This window comes from Ictidomys tridecemlineatus, chromosome 6 (genome assembly GCF_052094955.1).
Source record: "Ictidomys tridecemlineatus isolate mIctTri1 chromosome 6, mIctTri1.hap1, whole genome shotgun sequence".
Taxonomy (NCBI): Eukaryota; Metazoa; Chordata; class Mammalia; order Rodentia; family Sciuridae; genus Ictidomys; species Ictidomys tridecemlineatus.
Window position 1 is genome coordinate 98684021 of NC_135482.1, and position 19106 is coordinate 98703126.

The window sequence follows — 19106 nt, forward strand, 5'->3', positions numbered from 1 at the left end:
GGCAAAGACTGAGATCTGAAGGTCTACTCTAATTTTCCTTTCTTCTTTCTCCTCTATCACAGCTTTCAAGATTTCAATTTGAAGGCATTCCCTACCTTCTAGATCTTCTCCCTTATTACCGTTTACAGGCATTCCCCTCAATACATTTCTAGCACATCTGACTGTATCTTTTCCCTGTATTTGGGAGTCTGAGTATCATAAAATTCCACTGTCATGTATGCTTAAATAATAACCTTGTTATTTAAAAAAAAGGGGGCAAAGATTTTGCCAAATCATTTACACCTCTTGATTTTACCCAATTTTGAGGAAAACAAGTTTCACTGCCATAATCTACAGTTTCTCAAATCTAAACAATTTAAATTCTAAATATCATAAATATCAGAACATCAATAGCTCAGTATTGTTGTAGCTGCTTCAAGAAGCCAGACACTTATGATATGTCAAGAGCTTTGTAATGTTTTGAACAACTAATAATAAAAAAAAAAAAGAGGAAAAAAAAAAAGCCAGGCACATACATGGATTCTTCCTGTGTGAGTGGTAACTGAATAGAGGGAAAATATAAAAACAAAACAAAAACACTAAACAATCTTCCAAAGGTCATCTGTTTATAATAATAAAGTCAACATTTAATAAGCTTTTAAACCTTAAGAATTCTGAAGGATTGGGTGCCTTAATACTTTTTGATCATACAAGTACTGCCTTAATGCAAAGAGTGACCATCTGCTCAAAATCCCACTTACGCTAATTTTCATAAGAATATCAATCAACTATATCTTCCACTTTCCTGCACTGCACTGACGTATCATTCTTGGTCCACTGTATAGAATTTCAATACACTTTCCTACCTCAAAAAGAACTGTCACCAAAGTCTCAATTTAGATGAATATTAATTTATGGACCATTGTCAATTCACATTCAATCCACCCATTCTTCCAGAGTAAGTGTTAGTCTAGGGTACACATGTAGGCTCAGTGAGGCTCCGGGCAGTGGAGATGGCCCACCCAGTCCTGGTGAGCTATCCTTGGTGGTGATCTGTGGGACATAAAGCCCTGCTTTCAACCTAGCACCTCCTGGTGCCTGAAGCACAGGGCTTACAATTTGCGGTAAGGTCATGTTGATACGACATATGAAGTCACTTTTGACAATTTCACCTGGAGAGACCAGCCTATTTTATATAACTTAGGAGCTAAGTATTTTTTTTTTTTTTTTTTTTTTTTTTTTTTTACATTTTAAAAGTGTTTAAAACTCCACAGACCATATGTAGGAAGCAATGGCTACAGTATTACTACTTGTCCTTTTAGAGGTAAAAATTGACTATTTCAGCTTTGTTGTTTTGGTTTTTGCAGTGCTGGGGATCAAACCCAGAGCTTTGCACATGCGAGGCAAGTTCAAGCAGTTTCTTAAAAGCGCTAGTGATGAGATTTACAGCAGTAGTGATCAAGCATTAGTATGAATGTCACCTGCATCGTACCAAAATGCAAATTTTGCCAGGTGTGATGGTACATTCCTTTAATCCCACCAACTCAGGCAGCTGAGGCAGGATCACAAGTTGGAGGCCAGTCTTAGCAACTTAACCAGACCCTCAGCAATTTAATAAGACTGTCTCAAAAAGGGCTGGGGATATAGCTCAGTGGTAAAGCACTCCTGCAAAAAAGCATATTTTTGGCATCCAAAGATTCATGTGAGGGTCCTAGAATCTCCATTCAATAACCCAAGAGATTATAAGATGGGTCAAGTATATTTTGAGGAAAAACTCCTCTGGACATTCTAAAATGTATTTGCTGGATCATCTTAAGACCATCAAAAGGGACTTCTTATTGAACTGCCTTTATTGGTCTGTTAATTCAGAGTTATGATATTGATCTGCTGTTTGGGAAATACTGCTTTTCCCAAACAACAAATTTGCTTCTATCTTAAGAATATCATGAATCTTCTCATTATCTTATTCTACTGTAACCAATTTTGTTCCACTGTACATTTACTTAAGAAATGTACACAACCTGATGGTTTGCATTTTTCAAGATTTAACTCACCTTTATTTTCTATTTTTGTCTTCACCTAAATTTCCCCCATTTGTTAATATTATGTATCATATGCATATTCCTTAATCCAATAGGATTTAATTTTCCCAACTAAGAGCAAGAAATATACATATGTTTATATATAAATATATATAATGTTTCTTTTTTCCTTACATAAAATTCCTAATCCAATGAAATGTGGAAATAAGAATTTGTCAGCCTAGATTAGGAAAAATGCCATGGCAACAACTCTCCCCACCCTCATGTTCCAGCCACAGATCAGGTGAAAGAAGTTCAAGTAGAAAAACTAAAAAGTAAACCAAGAAAGAAAATCCAACTTTTAGTATTAAAAACAAAACAAAAAAAAAGTGATTCCATAGCTTTGAATAAAGTATCAATAATCAAAATTTATAAAAATGGACAGTATTTATTAAAGATTCAAGTACCTGCTAAGCACCATACATGTATTAGTTAATCCTTACACATTAAGCTAATAACAATTATTTCCTTCTTTTGTTGTTGTTGTTATGCTGGAGATTGAATCTAGGGCCTTATGCACATACCATGGAAGAACACAACCACTGAGCTACATCCCCAGTCCACCAATTATTTTCATTTTTAACAAATATATATCTAAGGTTTGAAGAGAGTAACTCGTCCAAAGGTCATTATAATCATTAAGTGATGAAACTGGAATCTGTACCAATATCTGATTACAAAGTCCACTCTTGAAAAGTACTCTCCAGAGATTTAAAAATAAAACAATACAATAACAATTATTCTGCATGGACAGATAAAGTGATGAAAGGCACAGGGTGAAATCCATAATACATATTTTAGGGTTCACCTATGTGCAAAAGTAGTAATCATTCAGAATTACTAAAGTTCCATCAAAGACTAAGAACCAAAAAACTCAAGAGTTTCATTTTGCATAAGATGAGAAATCAAAAAAAAAATTTTTAAATGACATACATGGAGCTAGATATCAAGTTTAGATATCCAGATAAAAGTGAACAGGATAAAATGTCAAAAGAACAAGTCACACTTTCTGTTATTCAATTTTCAGTTCATGGTGCTTTTATTTTAGAAAACACATTGAATTAAACAAGTTAGAACTACTGCTTTCTTGTTCTGTGTATTTCTACTTTTCACTTGAAAAAAGGGTGAAATCTATCTTCATCCATTCTGCTAATGAGATAATCAAAGGATCACTGGTTACTTCAAGAGAACCTAGGGGGAAAAACAAATATAACTCAAATTACAGATTTAAATAAATTTTATGATCAGTTGGGAGGGGGAAAGACACAACATCAACTAACATAACAATAAATTACTACAAATTGGATAGATAACAAAGACTACAATCTTTACATTGCCATTCTGTGTCGTGGTTTTCCCAGTAAGCAAAAGTATATTCTAATTCCAATTTGAAAGATTCTTAATGTTCTTATCATTAAAAATTAAAAGCTATACCTATTATTATTTTGTATGAGCAAATTTGAGTTTTCTCCAGGAGAAACTATTCTAAATCTCTAGGATTTGTTCTTTCTAGTAGGTGAAGACTTACTAGTTAGTTCAATTTATAGGTCCATAATGATGTCTACTTCATTTAAGATGCTGTCAATACAACAGCTCACATTTTTTCCCTTTCCTTTTCTTTATCCCAAGTATTTAGATTTATTTTAGACAGTTACTTATTTAAGTATACTTTCCCAGGGATTAAACTACCTCAGAGAAATAGCTTACTTACATTTTATAAAAATTAATCCAATGGAAGACAGACAATATTCATAATAATTTAAATACAGTCACAAAGATGCTATAATAGTATTATTCCTTAACAATACTATAATAGCATTGTGTTCCACTTTAGTCAGAAAAACTGTACCAAGAGGACAAAATTGAGAAAGATTAAAAATTCCTTATATGAAAAAAAAAACTTAAATATATAGTACTAAAAGGCCCAAACAAAATTCTAGGCTAAGTCTTCAATAAATCATAGAACGGAATAATTTAATTTTAGATTCAATTCATGTTGGTCATCTTTTTTCAGCTCTAAAAAAGCATAACTTTATTTATTTATTTTAAAGGAGGCTGAGGTAAGAGGATCCCAAGTTCAAGGTCACCTTAGCAACTTAAAGACACTGTCTGAAAATTTTTTAAAGGTGAAAAGGGATGGTGATGTAGCTAAGTAGTAGAATACCACTGCCAATGGATTCAATCCCTAGTACAACACAAATCAATGATTTCATAAACTAATCAAAATTCTTGATTAACACAAAGCTGTTTAAGGCAGTGTATTCATATTTTATGTTAATATGCATGTTTTTAGCACTAATTTTTAAAATACAAGGTAGTTTCTTTTTACACAGTAATGAAAATTAAAATTTACTGCATAGACAATATATCAGTTATTCCAGTATCATGTTGTTTTTTTTTTTTTTTTAAATATTTATTATTTTTTAGTTCTCGGCGGACACAACATCTTTGTTGGTATGTGGTGCTGAGGATCGAACCCGGGCCGCACGCATGCCAGGCGAGCACACTACCACTTGAGCCACATCCCCAGCCCGTCCAGTATCATGTTACATGTTACTTCCTATCTTTCTAAGTAAATACTCATTTATTCACTTGCCCCCCTGCTGGCCTAAAAAATATGCAAGGAAAAAAAAAGATATTTCAGAATAAAAAAAGATTATTGTTTATTATAAACTGACTTCTTTTCCAGAATAGGAATGGATGGTAGGCAAGGTGAGAATTAATTAATGGTATATTAGATCTAAAAAAATCCACTCCTCTTCTTTGAACACAAAGAATTAATAAAATTAATAAACACAATTTATTAATTTGCAGTGCTGGAGATTGAATCCAGGGCCTTGCATATAATACTAGGCAGCCACTCTACTACTGAGCTATATCCTTAGCCCTTTTTGTAACTTCTTTTAACAATGAATAACTTTTCAATATTAAACCCTGGAAATGATGCACTCATAATACCATTTAATGTACACAACACAAATAAGTGAATGAGCAAGCAATTCTGTATGACATTATGTAAAATGGCAACCTACTGCTTTAACAGACTCCCCATACTGTATTAGATATTGATAAGCATAGAAAGTGACAACTTTTTTGGTGGCATCACACCATGTTCAGTAATTAGATTTTAAAGAATATATGGTATATAGTGCAAAGAGTACTACACATTGATAATCAGGTAATTTGGATTTTAGTTCTGGTTCTCTAATCTTGGGCAAATCACTAACTTCTCTAAACTTTAATTTCCTTTTCTACAAATTCAAATAAAATGGTTTACATTTTAAACTTCCTAAATTTCTATGGCAGACCTTTGTAAGTCAGCATCTCAATTATAGACATCAATAGAACTCCCCCTTTCTCCTCTCTCCCCTGAGTACTGGGGGTTGAACCCAGGCCTCACTTCACCTTCTGAGCTTCATCCCTAGTAACCCCCTCCCAAACATACATACACTTTTCTGAGACAAGGTCTTGCCATGTTGCACAGATTATCTTGAAATTACCTAGTCACTGGGATTACAGGCATGTGCCACCAAACCCAGCGAGAGAGAACTCACTTTTTAAAAAATAACCACTTGTCTGGATAATATATTTCTATCATCTATAACTCCTGAAAACAATTATTTGTGTGTTAGTTTAAGAGAATAGAAAAGCTTCTGAAATGCTCATGTATAAGATTTAGATGGCTACGTTTTAACTTTTATTTGAAAGACTAAAAATTCATCTTCTCTAATACATGGTATCTATAACACAATGACCGCTTTTCTCATGTTTGAATATAATAGACCTTAAAAATCAGTTACCGAGAAGTTAAAAGCCTAAATAAGGCTGAAGAGTAGCTTAAGTGGTAGAACACTTGCTTAGCATGTATGAAGCCCTGGATTCACAGTCCAGCACTGCAAAACAAAACAAAACAAACAAATCTAAATAAGACTAAGAATTATACTGCCTCTCATTTCTGTTCAAATAAACAAACAGGTTGGTTGGTGGAAACAATAAAGAAACTATAATTAAAATGAACGTATAATTGAATAACCAGGCCTACAGCTTATTATAAATTTAATGTAAATATAAACTTCAAATATGATTTGCTGGGCTGGGGTTGTGGCTCAGTGGTAGAGCACTTGCCTGGCACATGTGAGGCATTGGAATAGATCCTCAGCGACACATAAAATAAATAAATTAGTAAAACAAAGGTATTGTGTCCATGTTCAACTAAAAATTAAAATGATTTGTTGTCTTTTATTTAGCCCAGACAAATTCTAATATGTAAGTAATCACAATGGTGCCACATGGATTCACTTACCTAAATGCAGGTACAGACGCCTAGGCAGTTACAGACAAAAAATGCCAATGGAAAGGAGGAAGAACACACACACACACACACACACACACTTACTCACTAACTATTAAGAAAAAAAGAGGCAGGCAGAGATGCAAAATAACAACATTGGATAAGTAAAATCCAAAGGACTCTGAAAGAGAGAAGACCATCCAGACAAACTAAGGTAAGAGAAGTTAAAAAGGGATAGAAAGAGGCAGAGGAGAAAACTAAGAGTCAGATAAGCAAGAAAGAAATATAAATACACAGAGTGGACTGATGTGCATGCAGGGTGACAAGGAAATGGGACTAGTTCAAAAAGAAACAGCCAATAGACCATATCCTATTACCCCGATTTTTTTTTTTCCAAAATACATTCTCTAATTATCCCTTCAGCAGTCCTACTAAAAATGAGGCAGTCTTAATTTTATAAAATGGTTAACAATGTATACTCTTCTTGGAAGATTTTTAAAACATCAGATGTACTTGCAGCTTAACTTTTTTCCATTTTTAATTATGTAACACAGCACTGGTATCAAATTAAAAAAATACCGTTGATTACAAATTACTTACCATTTAGAGTCAAAATCCAGTAATGTTTGTTTCCATTTTTGCCCCCCTTGCTTCACTTGGTTATGTCATACTCTATATCTCCTCTCCTATGCAGATTTTATGTCAGTAGCCATCAATCTGAAGAACTCCTTCCTCTGCTGCCACCTACCAGTTTATTTCTCTGCTGCAGCAGAAGGGTATATAGAAAAAGTTCTTGCTTACTATTCAAGACTAAAGAGAAAAACCTTTAACATGTCACATTTTCACATGTGTAAACTTTTGCATGTCTCACCCAGATATTCCCCCCAAAAAATCATAAACAAAAATCCCAATCACAAAAATCAAATAATGTATGATCAATGTTCATGCTAGTGGGGAAAATTAAAAAAAGAAAGTGAAAAGATTCAGACACCCAACAACTGCCATCTCATTTTCTGTTCTGTCATAGTTTCCTTCTTTACCTTCTTTACAATTTATAGGGTAAATTAACATTTACCCTATAAATGTTAATTATGTAAATGTATAACTCACAAATTTAACTGGGTAGTCTATAACTCCTACAAATTTAAAGTTCTGAGACCACTCAAAGAATTATGGAAGATACGTCAATAGAAAATCGTGCTTTTATTTATTTTTTTTTAAGTTATTCTAGAAACTAAGGGTGTTTAGGTGCTTTACCTGCTTGAGCTTTCAATGTTCTGGACTGCTTATTGCCCAATGGCTCTGAATACATTAAAACACGAACATATACTCCACCTACATTTAAAATAGGGTAGCATTTGTATGCCCATATAAGCACTGAGGTACATATATAGATCTTTTTTTTTTTTCAAAAGAGTAATAAATTTAAGTCTTTTAAAAATATTGACCATGAATGCATATTTCCTCAAATTGTATATATATATATACATAGAAAATTAGGGGGAAAAGGCAGACAGAATGACAAATGTAATAGCAGTCATAGGAGAATTGGGAATTAACACAGCATCAATGTTTTTTGCTTGTTAAAACCTAAGATTCATTTCTATTCTTGTTCCGTTTGTCATTGGGGGTCTACATTTCAAATTTATTCTATATCAATTATTAAGGAATGATATCTAATAATGAACGGATGGTAACAGTAATGGCTTGTTTTTGTTCCACCCTCCCACTACCTTCACCATAAAATAAATATGCACAATTTTGCCAACTTAAAAAAAAAAGTCAAAATAAAACAAACACTGACATAAGCACCAAAAGCTAGTCAACAGTGGCACTGCAATGACATTGTATCTGCTTTCTCATTCCTTCCCCCATCTCAATCCCCACCCTTTTGACCTCTGTATATGGGATGAGCCTGAGCAGGAGAAGTTGGTGATGTCAGGACTGCGCCGTTCCCACGGATGCTCCTAGAGGCCTGCTGTGCTTCTGGGAACTGGGGCACAGGGATGTCTGTCTGACTGAAACCTAAAACAACAACAGTTCACCCCACCCCTCATGTTCCCAAACCCCACAATTGCAGCCAGGTATATATGCTATATAAGGTCCACCTAATAAGTTTGAATATGGTAAAATCTAAAAGCAAGATCATCCTTTACAAGTCAGTGGTTTGCAGTGGGGGCAGCAGAATGGAGGTTGTTAAACTCTCCATACCCTATGTAATTACATACTACATACATCTTAATGGTGGCCATTCTTAGCAGCAAAAGAACAAGGGTCTCCTGAATGAACCTTTTTATTAGTACACATCATAAATTCCTGCAAGACTGAAGTTGGGACTACTTTATTAATAAATTTCACCTCAACAAATTATTTTTGTCTTAAAATGCTATGGGAGTGACTTCTGCTATCTTTTTATATGACGTAAATGAACATGTGACTTATTACATGCCCTCCCTTTAGCTTTAGAAAGAGAACTAGAGTCAGGATTTCTTTTTAACTAACTAGTAGTTTTTTTTTTAAAACTTATAGCCTTTTTGGATAAGAAATTTAAAGCTACAGTATAAAATTATGCAGAAGCATATACAGAAAAGGTACTGGCTACTTTTGCTGCCATTCTAACATACTGGAAATGAGGATTATTTACCAAAATGCAAAAATATGGTAGTTTAAGCTCTCATATTAAAACTAAAACTTGCAGAAGGACAGAAGAAAGGAGGAAAAGGTGGGTGGATGGGGACAGAGAGAGAAGGGGATAAGTCTACTAATAGGAAGGCTACTGAAATGGACAAGTTGCACTCCTACTCCTGTCACTGGCTTTATGATCATCATGAATCTGCTTCACTATGTTGTGCTTCAGTAATGCTTTTCTAACTGTTCAAACTATTCTAACTGTAATTTTTGATTGCTTAAAACCTTGACTTTGTGATAATCTTAAAACTGTTCACATTTATTTCTCTAAGAGCTAGCTTCTCAGAAATGCTAATTACTTCTGATATCACAGTGCTTCCATAACTAAAATGCTTTTTTATTATCTGTATTTCATCATTTATTTCCCTTTTATAATTATGTTATTGAAAGAGAAGCACTAAGGTAATTGAATGCTATGGTGAGTTTTTACCATATATATAACCTACAACCTAATTTTACCTTTTCAAAACTCTAGTTTTCCATACCTGTCAACTCCTAATTGATGTCTTTATACTGTGAGCTCACTGTGTATTCGGAACACCAACCCCTGAAAAAGCTTAAGCCAGAGTAGCACAATGGAAGAAACAAACAAACCCAAAACAAAAACAAAGCCAAAAGTCACACTCTGAAATACTTAATTATAGACATATATGCAAGGAATGGAATTTTCTAAATGGCTAAACAAAATTCCCAAAGAAAAGTTCTGAGTTCATCTCAAATCAATTCAAATGTTACCCACAAAACATCTCCTTTAATCAAATTTGCTAGATATATTTATGCATTATTTTTTTTAAATGACAGTTATGACAAACCCACATTGCCTTTAAAGTGCATAAATAAAGGAAACTTTTAAAAAGAAAAGTAAAGTTAGCCTTGTGATGGAAAGAAAGGAGAGTCAAATTACCTGCAAGCAGGCTGGGGCTGTGCCTGAATCCAAACCGCTGCATTTAGCATTCATTATACAGCTGCATTATTGGGGGAAGGGGAGTTTAGAAGGGCACTGACCCCGAAAGTTCTCAATACTTCTCACTCATCATCAGGAAGGGGGAAGAAGGAAAGTTTTTTCTCTGGGTATTTTTTTGTTTGTTTGTATTTGTTTTTTTGGCTCCTGAAAAGGCTGGCAAAGAACAGTAACAGTGCAAGCAATTAGAATATTTCTTTAAAAACAATTTTAAAAATCCAAAACATTAAGGAATTTTAAAAGCCAAACTTTCGTTAATATAGAAAAATTTTCACTAGAGTTAGACAGCCACCAAAACAGCATGGCAAAAGGGCACTGGTATAAAGGAAATAAAATACCACACAAAAATCGAAAACAAAACTAAAAACATTTCAAATTAAACCTGGAAGACTAGAGATTCCAACAGCAGATTTCTGTCCACTACCGAAATATTCCAATATCCAAGCTTCAAATGCACCTACACTGTATTTTAAATGAAATTTTGTTTTGTTTTGTTTAAGAAGAAAAAAAAGAAAGAGCAGTGAACCTGGTTATAAATCCTGCAATATATTACATATTTTTAAAATCCTAGTACAACAAAAAACAAATTTTAAATAAAATTAAACAAACAAACAAATAAAAACAGTAGCAGCAGAGGTTACCTGTCTGAGCACCTACATTTTCTTAGGAGGGGATCGTGTCTCACCAGCCAAATAGCCCATAAACCTTCTCAAAAAAAGCGAGCCAGGAGAAAAATATAACACAAGGGTTGATTTCACAATGTCTCTAAGCCCCCCAAGCCCCAAAGTGGGGGCTCACTGAACGAAGAGAATTTGTTTTCCCATTGCTTTCTTCTTGAGAAAAAAGGAGATGATTTTGAAAGTCAGTGACTTTTTTCAATGCCTTCGGTACCTTTTCTCAAAGTCTGACAAAGTGCTCCATGAAAGCAAGTCTCTTGTTGGATTTTTCTAATGTTCCAGGGTAGTTTTCTTATTGATAGCATATACAGAAAGATTTTTTCAAAGTTCATTGGAGAAAAGCCAGCAGAAATGACCAATTATAGGCACCAAAAAAGAAAAAAGACTATTAAAAATTTTTAAATGGAAATAGTTCATATGTATAGATAATATAGTAAAAGTCCAGTTTTCATCATGGGTGACATAAAAACAATATCAGAAAGAATTATTTTAAAAATACAATTTAGAATTACAATTTTAACAATATACAAAAATTCAACAATAATTCAGAATTTGGCATGATAATGATTACATATATTTGATAAATACATTTTATCTCTCATAATAGTGAAGATCATACAAAAGTTATTGAACAATTATGAAAATAAATTCAACTACCACTTAAATATCTAATGCTGATATTCACTTTGAGTTCTTCCAGCATGATTTTTTTTCTTGTTCTTTACCTTAATTTTTGAGGAAATTCAAGATACCCATGTTTTTGAAATCTAATATGATCATTCCTAACCTTCTCATTCTAATGTGTGAGTGTGAACTCCAGAAATAGACTGGTCATGTTTTAATATAGTATGAATGCACAGAAAATGGACAAACAGGGAGTAAAAGTATAGGTGAAGATTTCAGATATTTCTTGAAAATGGTTGCTTAATTTGGTTGTTAAAAAATGGCTAACTACATTTTTCCTCATCCCTTACCCACAACACAAAATTAGTTTTTCATCAAATAAGGAGGTTGTTCATTTTGTGTTTTTAAATACATATTAACCTATATACATATGATATATAACTGTTCAAAGTATATGTATCATAATATGTATGGCAACCAGATGGTCTCTACATGAACATATGAATGATAGTTTGATTAAGCAGTTCTTCATTTATTTCTCTATACCAAATAGTATGCACCTTTCAAAATATGGTCATTCGGCAAAAGTACCAAGTATTTATTTTTGTTAATGAGGCAAAGGTACTTATGTGAGTCTGAGCCCCCCAATAACCCTGTGCAAGTCAAATTCTTTTAGATGCAATTAGAATATACTAAAGATAAATTAGAAACTCCTCTTCAGTTATATTTTTTCTCAGGTGAAATGAGACAGTGCACAGATTAGAGGTACTATTCTATTTGTCAACAATCAACCTTTCACTCAATTTTAATAGTATTTAATTCTATGGAAAAAACAAGTTTTATTACATTCCTTTTTAAAACGGGGAAAAACTGTACAAGTAAGCATGATCAAACCTCTGTTAGAGCTGGTTAATACTGATCTTTTATTATTGCCTCGAAGTCTCTCTAGTAGTGTCCAAGAAATTATGTTAAGGTCCATCTGAAGGAAAAATAGCACTGGAGAGGCAAGGAAGGGCTTGGGTAAAAGCTTCAGAGGATTTGTAGGGAGATGGAACTTGCTGTTTAAAAAATTATGTTGAGCTCTGTAGCACCTCCATTTCTTAACATACCTTCCAAACCCATCATTAAGATAATTTAACCAATGTTATAAAGGCTCATATTATATGCAGTTCTGGGGCTTTTGTGATTCAGAAAATAAAGAAATAAAAAGAGTGGTCAGTACTGAAGGCTTAGGAGTAGGGCTATATGAGACTCAATACTGCTAATTTAATCCCCAAATAAAAACATCCAGTCTACCCAACCCCAAATCCTATGTGTAAAAAGAGAAAATGCATAGCCATGAGCATTGACAAAAAGCATGTAGCTTTGAATAAATCATACACCGAACAGTCTAGAAACAAAGGAAAAAACCAAACAACATACATATAATACACATGAAGGCCTAAGAAGCACCTATTCTTATGTCTTTAGGTGACTACCTCTACCCCAGTGGAGTCTAAGTCATGAAAACAATGCATCTGTTTTTTAAAGTAAAAAACTGTGTTTCCCATCATGCTCCATTCTCTATAATCTATCCTTTTTGTTTGGTTGGTATAAATAAAAGCAAAACACAAACACATGCATGCGTGCACACACATACATATATACTCCCTTGTAAAATGTGAAAAATGCAAATATGTAACGCTGGCGTTAGAAAACACTTTAGCTTTATACTTAAGAAATTATAGGTCCCTGATGTGCCCCCCAAAAATATTTTTCCTTGTCCTTATTCTTTAAATGTCCAACCACAAAGAGAAAAACAGAAAAAAAAATAAAAGGTTTTAAATGTACATGTTTCAAGTCAATGTCTTGTTAACAAAAAGGTAGCATTTTTTTTTTCCACTTTGGCCATTATTAAAAGATGCAGGCATAGAGCAGGGAATGTTAGACTAGCATGTATTAAAAAAAAAAAAGTAACATTAACAGAGCATATATCTTTCAAAAAAGACTAAAACACTAACAAATACAAGTCAATGCACATATTTTAAACTAGCGTAACTTTATCTACATTGAGTAAATGTTATTTTGTATACCAGACATTGCAATACTGTTCATTTCTCTGTCATCATGCAAACATGCCAATTTTGTCATTAAAAAAATGTCTTTATTGGGTTATATTTAGTTTGCCCTCCCACCCAAATTAAGGGGAAAAAACAAAACATAAAAATGAAAAATACCAATAAAAGAGCCCCTTAAGATTTCATAAACAACTATGAATTAAAGCTGCTATTTAACAGCAAAATGGTAGAATTTTCAGATTTACAGATTAAAAATTCCTGTAATTTAGGCAGATGTTTTCCTCGCTCTTTACAAATTTTCAAACACAGTGTAAGGTTATGCTATCGGATATTTGAACCAAATCAATGTTTTGTATAAAAACAAAAGGAACCATGAACAAAATTTTCATGTGCCTCATGGCCTGAAAGCATACAGTTTCTGGTAATTTAAAAAGTAACTAAGAGAGCCTCCTGACATCATTCTATCCCACCTCTTCTGCCTCTTTGTAGAATCTGTAAATTAGTCAGTAATATCTTATTAGCAAAGGTCTCATCTATTTCCCTCTTCTCTCAACTAATCCTACTAATTTTCCTCTCATCCTCCTGAGCATCCTCCATGAACAGCATTGCAAGTTGGCTTAAAAAAGAAAAGGGAAAAAAGAAAAAGAAGGTTTTACAAGGGTTTTGTTGGTTAATTATTTACCAGTGGAGTCACTCCACTAGGAGTTTGATTTCATTGGCTAGCAGCTGGTTCATGTTGAATAGGCCCCCTGGGAGCTTGGTGAGTAGCTCTCGCTCCGTGCTTTCAGGGTCACTGTCGACAGAGCTGGAACTTGCGCTCATGTTGTCGACAGCAGTGCTGGCAGGGGGACCCAGCTCCGGCTCACTAGTCTCACTGGCCGTGGACACCACGGAGAGCAGGGACATACGCCGGGTGAGCCGGCCAGAGGGCAGAAGGGAGGCGGCATAGTCTGCTATGATACCAGCTACATCTAGATTACAAGCCTTATCAAAGGCGATGAAACCTACATTTGCATTGGCCTCGCAGACACAGAAGGAGCCGTCATCTTTCATCAACAGGTCAATGCCACACACATCCATCCCCAGGATATTAGACACCTGGATAGCTAGCTGCTTTCCTTGTTCACTCAATGAACACATCATTCCCACACCACCTGGCAAAGGAGAAACAAGAAAAAAGTTACCAAAATAACAAAGTTTTGAAGTAAAACTGATGTTAGTCTCATAAGGCTAATCCTCTCTTCTAATTCTGTAATGAAAACAAAGGTGCTATTCTAGTATATAACTGGAATTTTGGACTCTAGATTTACTGCATTAGAGATTCTGTCCTTATCTAGTCTCTTAAAGAATTGACTTTAGCACTTTTTCAATGTTACTTTTTCTGAGAAAGTCATTAAACTTTCTCTAAAGCACTTTCATATTACCTGCAATAATATGAACCTAATACAATGCTCATTGATAACCAACAGGAAGTGGTTCCACCACCATCCAAATACAAAATCTACACATGCTGAAGTCTCATACAAAATGATGTAGTACAAAATTTAAAATAAGCTCTAGATTATTTACAATACTGAATACAATGTAAACACTGTATACAAAGTTCTTATACTGTACTGTTTAGGAGTAATAATCCCAAAATACCTCCAACATGTTCAATACAACATCATCACTGCAGGCCTAACTGCACATTACAAAAAGAAGACTCAAGATGAACAATGCTCAAACAACAAGTGTGGGGAGAGACCAAGGATCTGTCATATGGCAGGAGACTACAGCAGGGTATGCCCATACATCACTTGATTTGCAGATTAGTTAGCACATGGCAAACTCAAGGTTTGTTTTTGGAATTTGATGGAATAAAAATATATATTTTCAATCTGTAGTTTGTTAAATCTTTGGAAGCAGAACCTGTAGATATAGAGTGATAATTATATAATGAACTTTTGCACAAAAACAGTTAGGCCACTTTCTGTTACAAAAGAAAAAACTTTTATAAATTTTTAATTTGAAAAAGACAGCTGAGATGAAAAATAAAGACCTAGGAAAGAATGGCTGAACATGGCTCTGTTCCTCTATACAACCTACACTCTAATTTATCTTGCCATTCCTAAAATAAAAAAGCTTCTGGGTTGTTAACTAGTTGAACACGGTGATTTATGGGCTTTGCTGTTATCTGAGAGAAATGAAGCAGAACTAGGTTCTCTCTTGGAGACTAGCTTCAGGATTCTGAAGAGAGAAAGAAGGAAAAGACCTTTGAGAAAAGTTTGAGTGAAATAGCTCTGTGCATTCACAGAAGTATCTCTAACAATATTACATGAGCACGCTTTTCTCCTTGAATTCAAAGAGGCCAAAGAGTAGCTAGATTGATGTGCTGAGTCCTCCCTACCACCAAAGCTGGTAGGGGAGGTTCAAGAAACAAAGCTTCCCAGTGTCTGCAGAGGACATACATAATATGATGCAAATAACCAGAGCTGAGTGAGCCCTGATGCAACAACAAGATAAAAATCAATCTACCACTTGAATGAAAGAAATAAGAAGTTAATGAGATTCAAGTTCAATTTAAAAAGACTTTCTAAAGCAAAAACAAAACATGATTTCCCAACTTAAAAAATTCAGAAGAGAACATCCAAGAATAGCAGTGCATACCTGTAATCCCAACTACTCAGGAGACTGAAATAGGAGGATCTCAAGTTTGAGGTCAGCTTGGGCAACTTAATGAGACTGTCCCAAAATTTAAAAAAAAGGCTGGGGATACAGCTCAGTGGTACAGCACCAAGTACGGAACGAAAAAATTCAGTAGAGGAACTTAAGGAAAGTCATTATGTTTGTACACAACTGTTAATTCCAGCAACTCAGGAGGTAGAAGGATTGCAAATTCAAGGCCAGCTTCAACAATTTAATGAGGACCTCAGCCATGTTTCAAAATTTAAAAAGGGCTTGGGATGTAGCTCAGAGTAAAGCACCCTTGGTTCAATCCCCAGTATCACTGGTGGTAGTGGTGATAATGATGACCATGATAATAAATGGGAACTGAAGGAGAGTACAGTCATTTTTGAGAAATCACTTAAGAAAGAGAAGACTCAATTTAATAAGATTAAAGATGAAAAAGGAGATATCACCATAGAATCTTCTAAAATCCAAAGGATTATCAGAACCTATTTTGAAAGCTTCTACTCCAATATACTAAAAAATCTAGAAGATACTGACAAATTTCTAGACACACATAACCTGCCCGAATTGAATCAGGAAGAAGATATACATTATAATCAAGTGAATGAAACTGAAACAGCAATTAAAGCCTTAGAAAAAAAAGAAAAGCTCAAAACCAGATGGAATATCAGCTGAGCTCTAACAGACTGTACAGAAAGATTAATACCAATCTTTCTCAAACTATTCCATGAAATTAAAGGGAGAGAACACTCCTAAATACATTCTATAAAACTAGTATAACTCTGATACCAAAACTAGACAAAGACACATCAAGGAAAGAAAACTACGGATCAACACTCCTGATGAATATAGATGCAAAAATCCTTAACAAAATATTAGCTAACCACATTAAAAAACACAGAAAAAAGATAGTTTTCATGTAAGTTTCATTCCAGAGATACAAGGTTGACTCAACATACACAAATCAATAAATGTAATTTACCACTTAAAAAAAAGTAAGGGCAAGAATCACATAATCATCTTAAAAGATGCAGAAAAAGCCTTTGATAAAATTCAGTATCCATTCACATTAAAAATGCTGGAGAAGCTAGGGTTTGAAGGAACTTAGCTCAACCTCATAAACGCCATAAATTCATGACAAACCCAAAGCCAACATCATACTGAATGGAGAAAAACTAAAAGAATTTCCTCTAAAATCAGGAAGAAGGCTGTCCACTCTCACCACTCAATATACTCCTTCTAACACTAGCCAGGGATCAGGTAAGAAAAGGAAATCAAAGGGATACAAATAAGAAAAGAAGTCAAACTATCTGTTTGCAATGACATGATCCTCTATCTAGAAGACCCCAAAAAAACTTCATCAAAAGATTTCTAGTGCTTATAAATGAGTGCATCAAAGTAGCAGGATACAAGATCAACACCCATAAACCCACAGCTTTCCTGTACTCCAACAGTGATTCAGTCAAAGAAGAAATCAGGAAAATCATTCCATTCACAACAACCTTAACAAACAAACAAATAAAAAAACTTTGGAATTAATATAACTAAGGAGATAATTTTACAATGAAAATTATATAACTAATTCCTTTCAAATTCTGTGTGCTCCTACTCTATATCCTATATTTTCAGAAATAAGTCTTTATGTTGAATTTCAAGCTTATCAATACACTGCTTTTTCTTTATAGTTTTATAATGTTTGCATTCTTAACTATGCACTGTTAAGTTTTGCTGTATATTTAAATTTTACATAATAAGGAATCAGACTACATATATTCTCCTCTGACTTGCATTTATTCAACATGATGTTTTTGAGATTCATCCATGTGGTTGTAGATCTCAGAAAAGTAACTAGGAATAAAATTATGTAGGGTCTAGTAGCCACTACATAAACTTGTTTTTCTCTAAATTAAATGGGGAGCTACTAAAGGACTGTGAGCAAGATCTGATTTGTCTTGCAATATACAGTAATCCTCCCTCATCTGTGGGAAATATGTTGTAAGACACCCCTCTCCTTACCATAGATGCCAGTAATTGTGCATACCAAACCATTTACTATGTTTTTTTTCCTACAATACCTAGCTATGTTAAAGTTTATTTATTAATTAGTCAGTTAGATATTAACAACAATAATAAAAATTGACAATCATATTGTAATAAAACTGCCCCAACACTACTATTCTTGTACTTTGGAATCATTGTTTAGTGGTTAGTCAATCTGATAACCAAGTTAAAGGTGGGTATTTCGTACAATGTAGATATGCTATACAAAGGCATGATTCATGTCCTAGGTGAGATGGAGGATATCACCAGAGAGTGTAAAACTTCATATACTTAGAATGGTGCATAATTTAGAAGTTACGTATAATTCACTTATAAAATTTGCTAGTTTTTTCATACTATAAATGAAATAATGAAAAGTGAAACATAAATAGCGAAGAGAATTACTGCTGTACAAGGATCTGTTGTATCACTACTTTGTTAGGAAAAGATGAGAAGAACACAATCCAGAAGACCAATTAAGGGGCTATCAAGGTAATCCCAATAAAGGAAAAATACACTGCTTTTTCTTTATAGTTTTACAATGTTTCCATTCTGAAATGCAATGGTGAGAAATGGCAGATTTGAATATATTTGGAGAAACTAAAGATTTCAAGGAGTTCTTAACACTTTGCAGTTAAAGAAAACAGGGGGATTAGGATGACTAGATTTTTGTCTAATCTGAAGAACAGAGTATTCATTGAATGATGAGAATATTGTGGGTAGAACATGAAGTAGGATGGACAGATCAGGTGTTCAAGAATGAACATGGTCAGTAGTTAGTTACTTGTATGAGCAAGGAGTTCAGGGATAAAGGCTAAATCAAAGATACAAATTCGAAAATAATAAGCATATGATGGTATTTAAAGTCCGGAGCTAGATTACTAAGTAAGTAAGTGATATAAACAGGGAAGAGGAAAATTGAAAGGCTAACCTCTGATGCACTTCAGTTAGAGATCAAGGAAAAACACTTCAATTAGAGATCAAGGAAAACACACATTTTTAAAAACTATTTATTTTTTAATTGTAGTTGGGCAC

At 33.9% G+C, this 19106-nt stretch overlaps 1 protein-coding gene and 1 long non-coding RNA gene across 6 annotated transcripts in view; both read right to left on the reverse strand.

Moving 5' to 3' along the window:
* Positions 1–2428: 2428 nt before the first annotated feature.
* Positions 2429–9937, reverse strand: LOC144364946 (uncharacterized). Its single transcript, XR_013423109.1, has 3 exons — positions 6952–9937; positions 5861–5953; positions 2429–3251 (listed from the first exon to the last, which is right to left on the reverse strand). It is a non-coding gene; the product is annotated as an uncharacterized LOC144364946 (long non-coding RNA).
* Positions 9938–11884: 1947 nt separating this feature from the next.
* Rimklb (ribosomal modification protein rimK like family member B) overlaps positions 11885–19106 on the reverse strand; it is a 77729-nt gene continuing 70507 nt past the window's right edge. For all 5 annotated transcript variants that reach the window (XM_078015281.1, XM_021720864.3, XM_078015279.1 and 2 more), the window contains exon 6: positions 11885–14512. In XM_078015281.1, the coding sequence (XP_077871407.1) occupies positions 14049–14512 (464 nt within the window). In that variant the 3' untranslated portion in view covers positions 11885–14048. The remainder of the gene's footprint in view (positions 14513–19106) is intronic.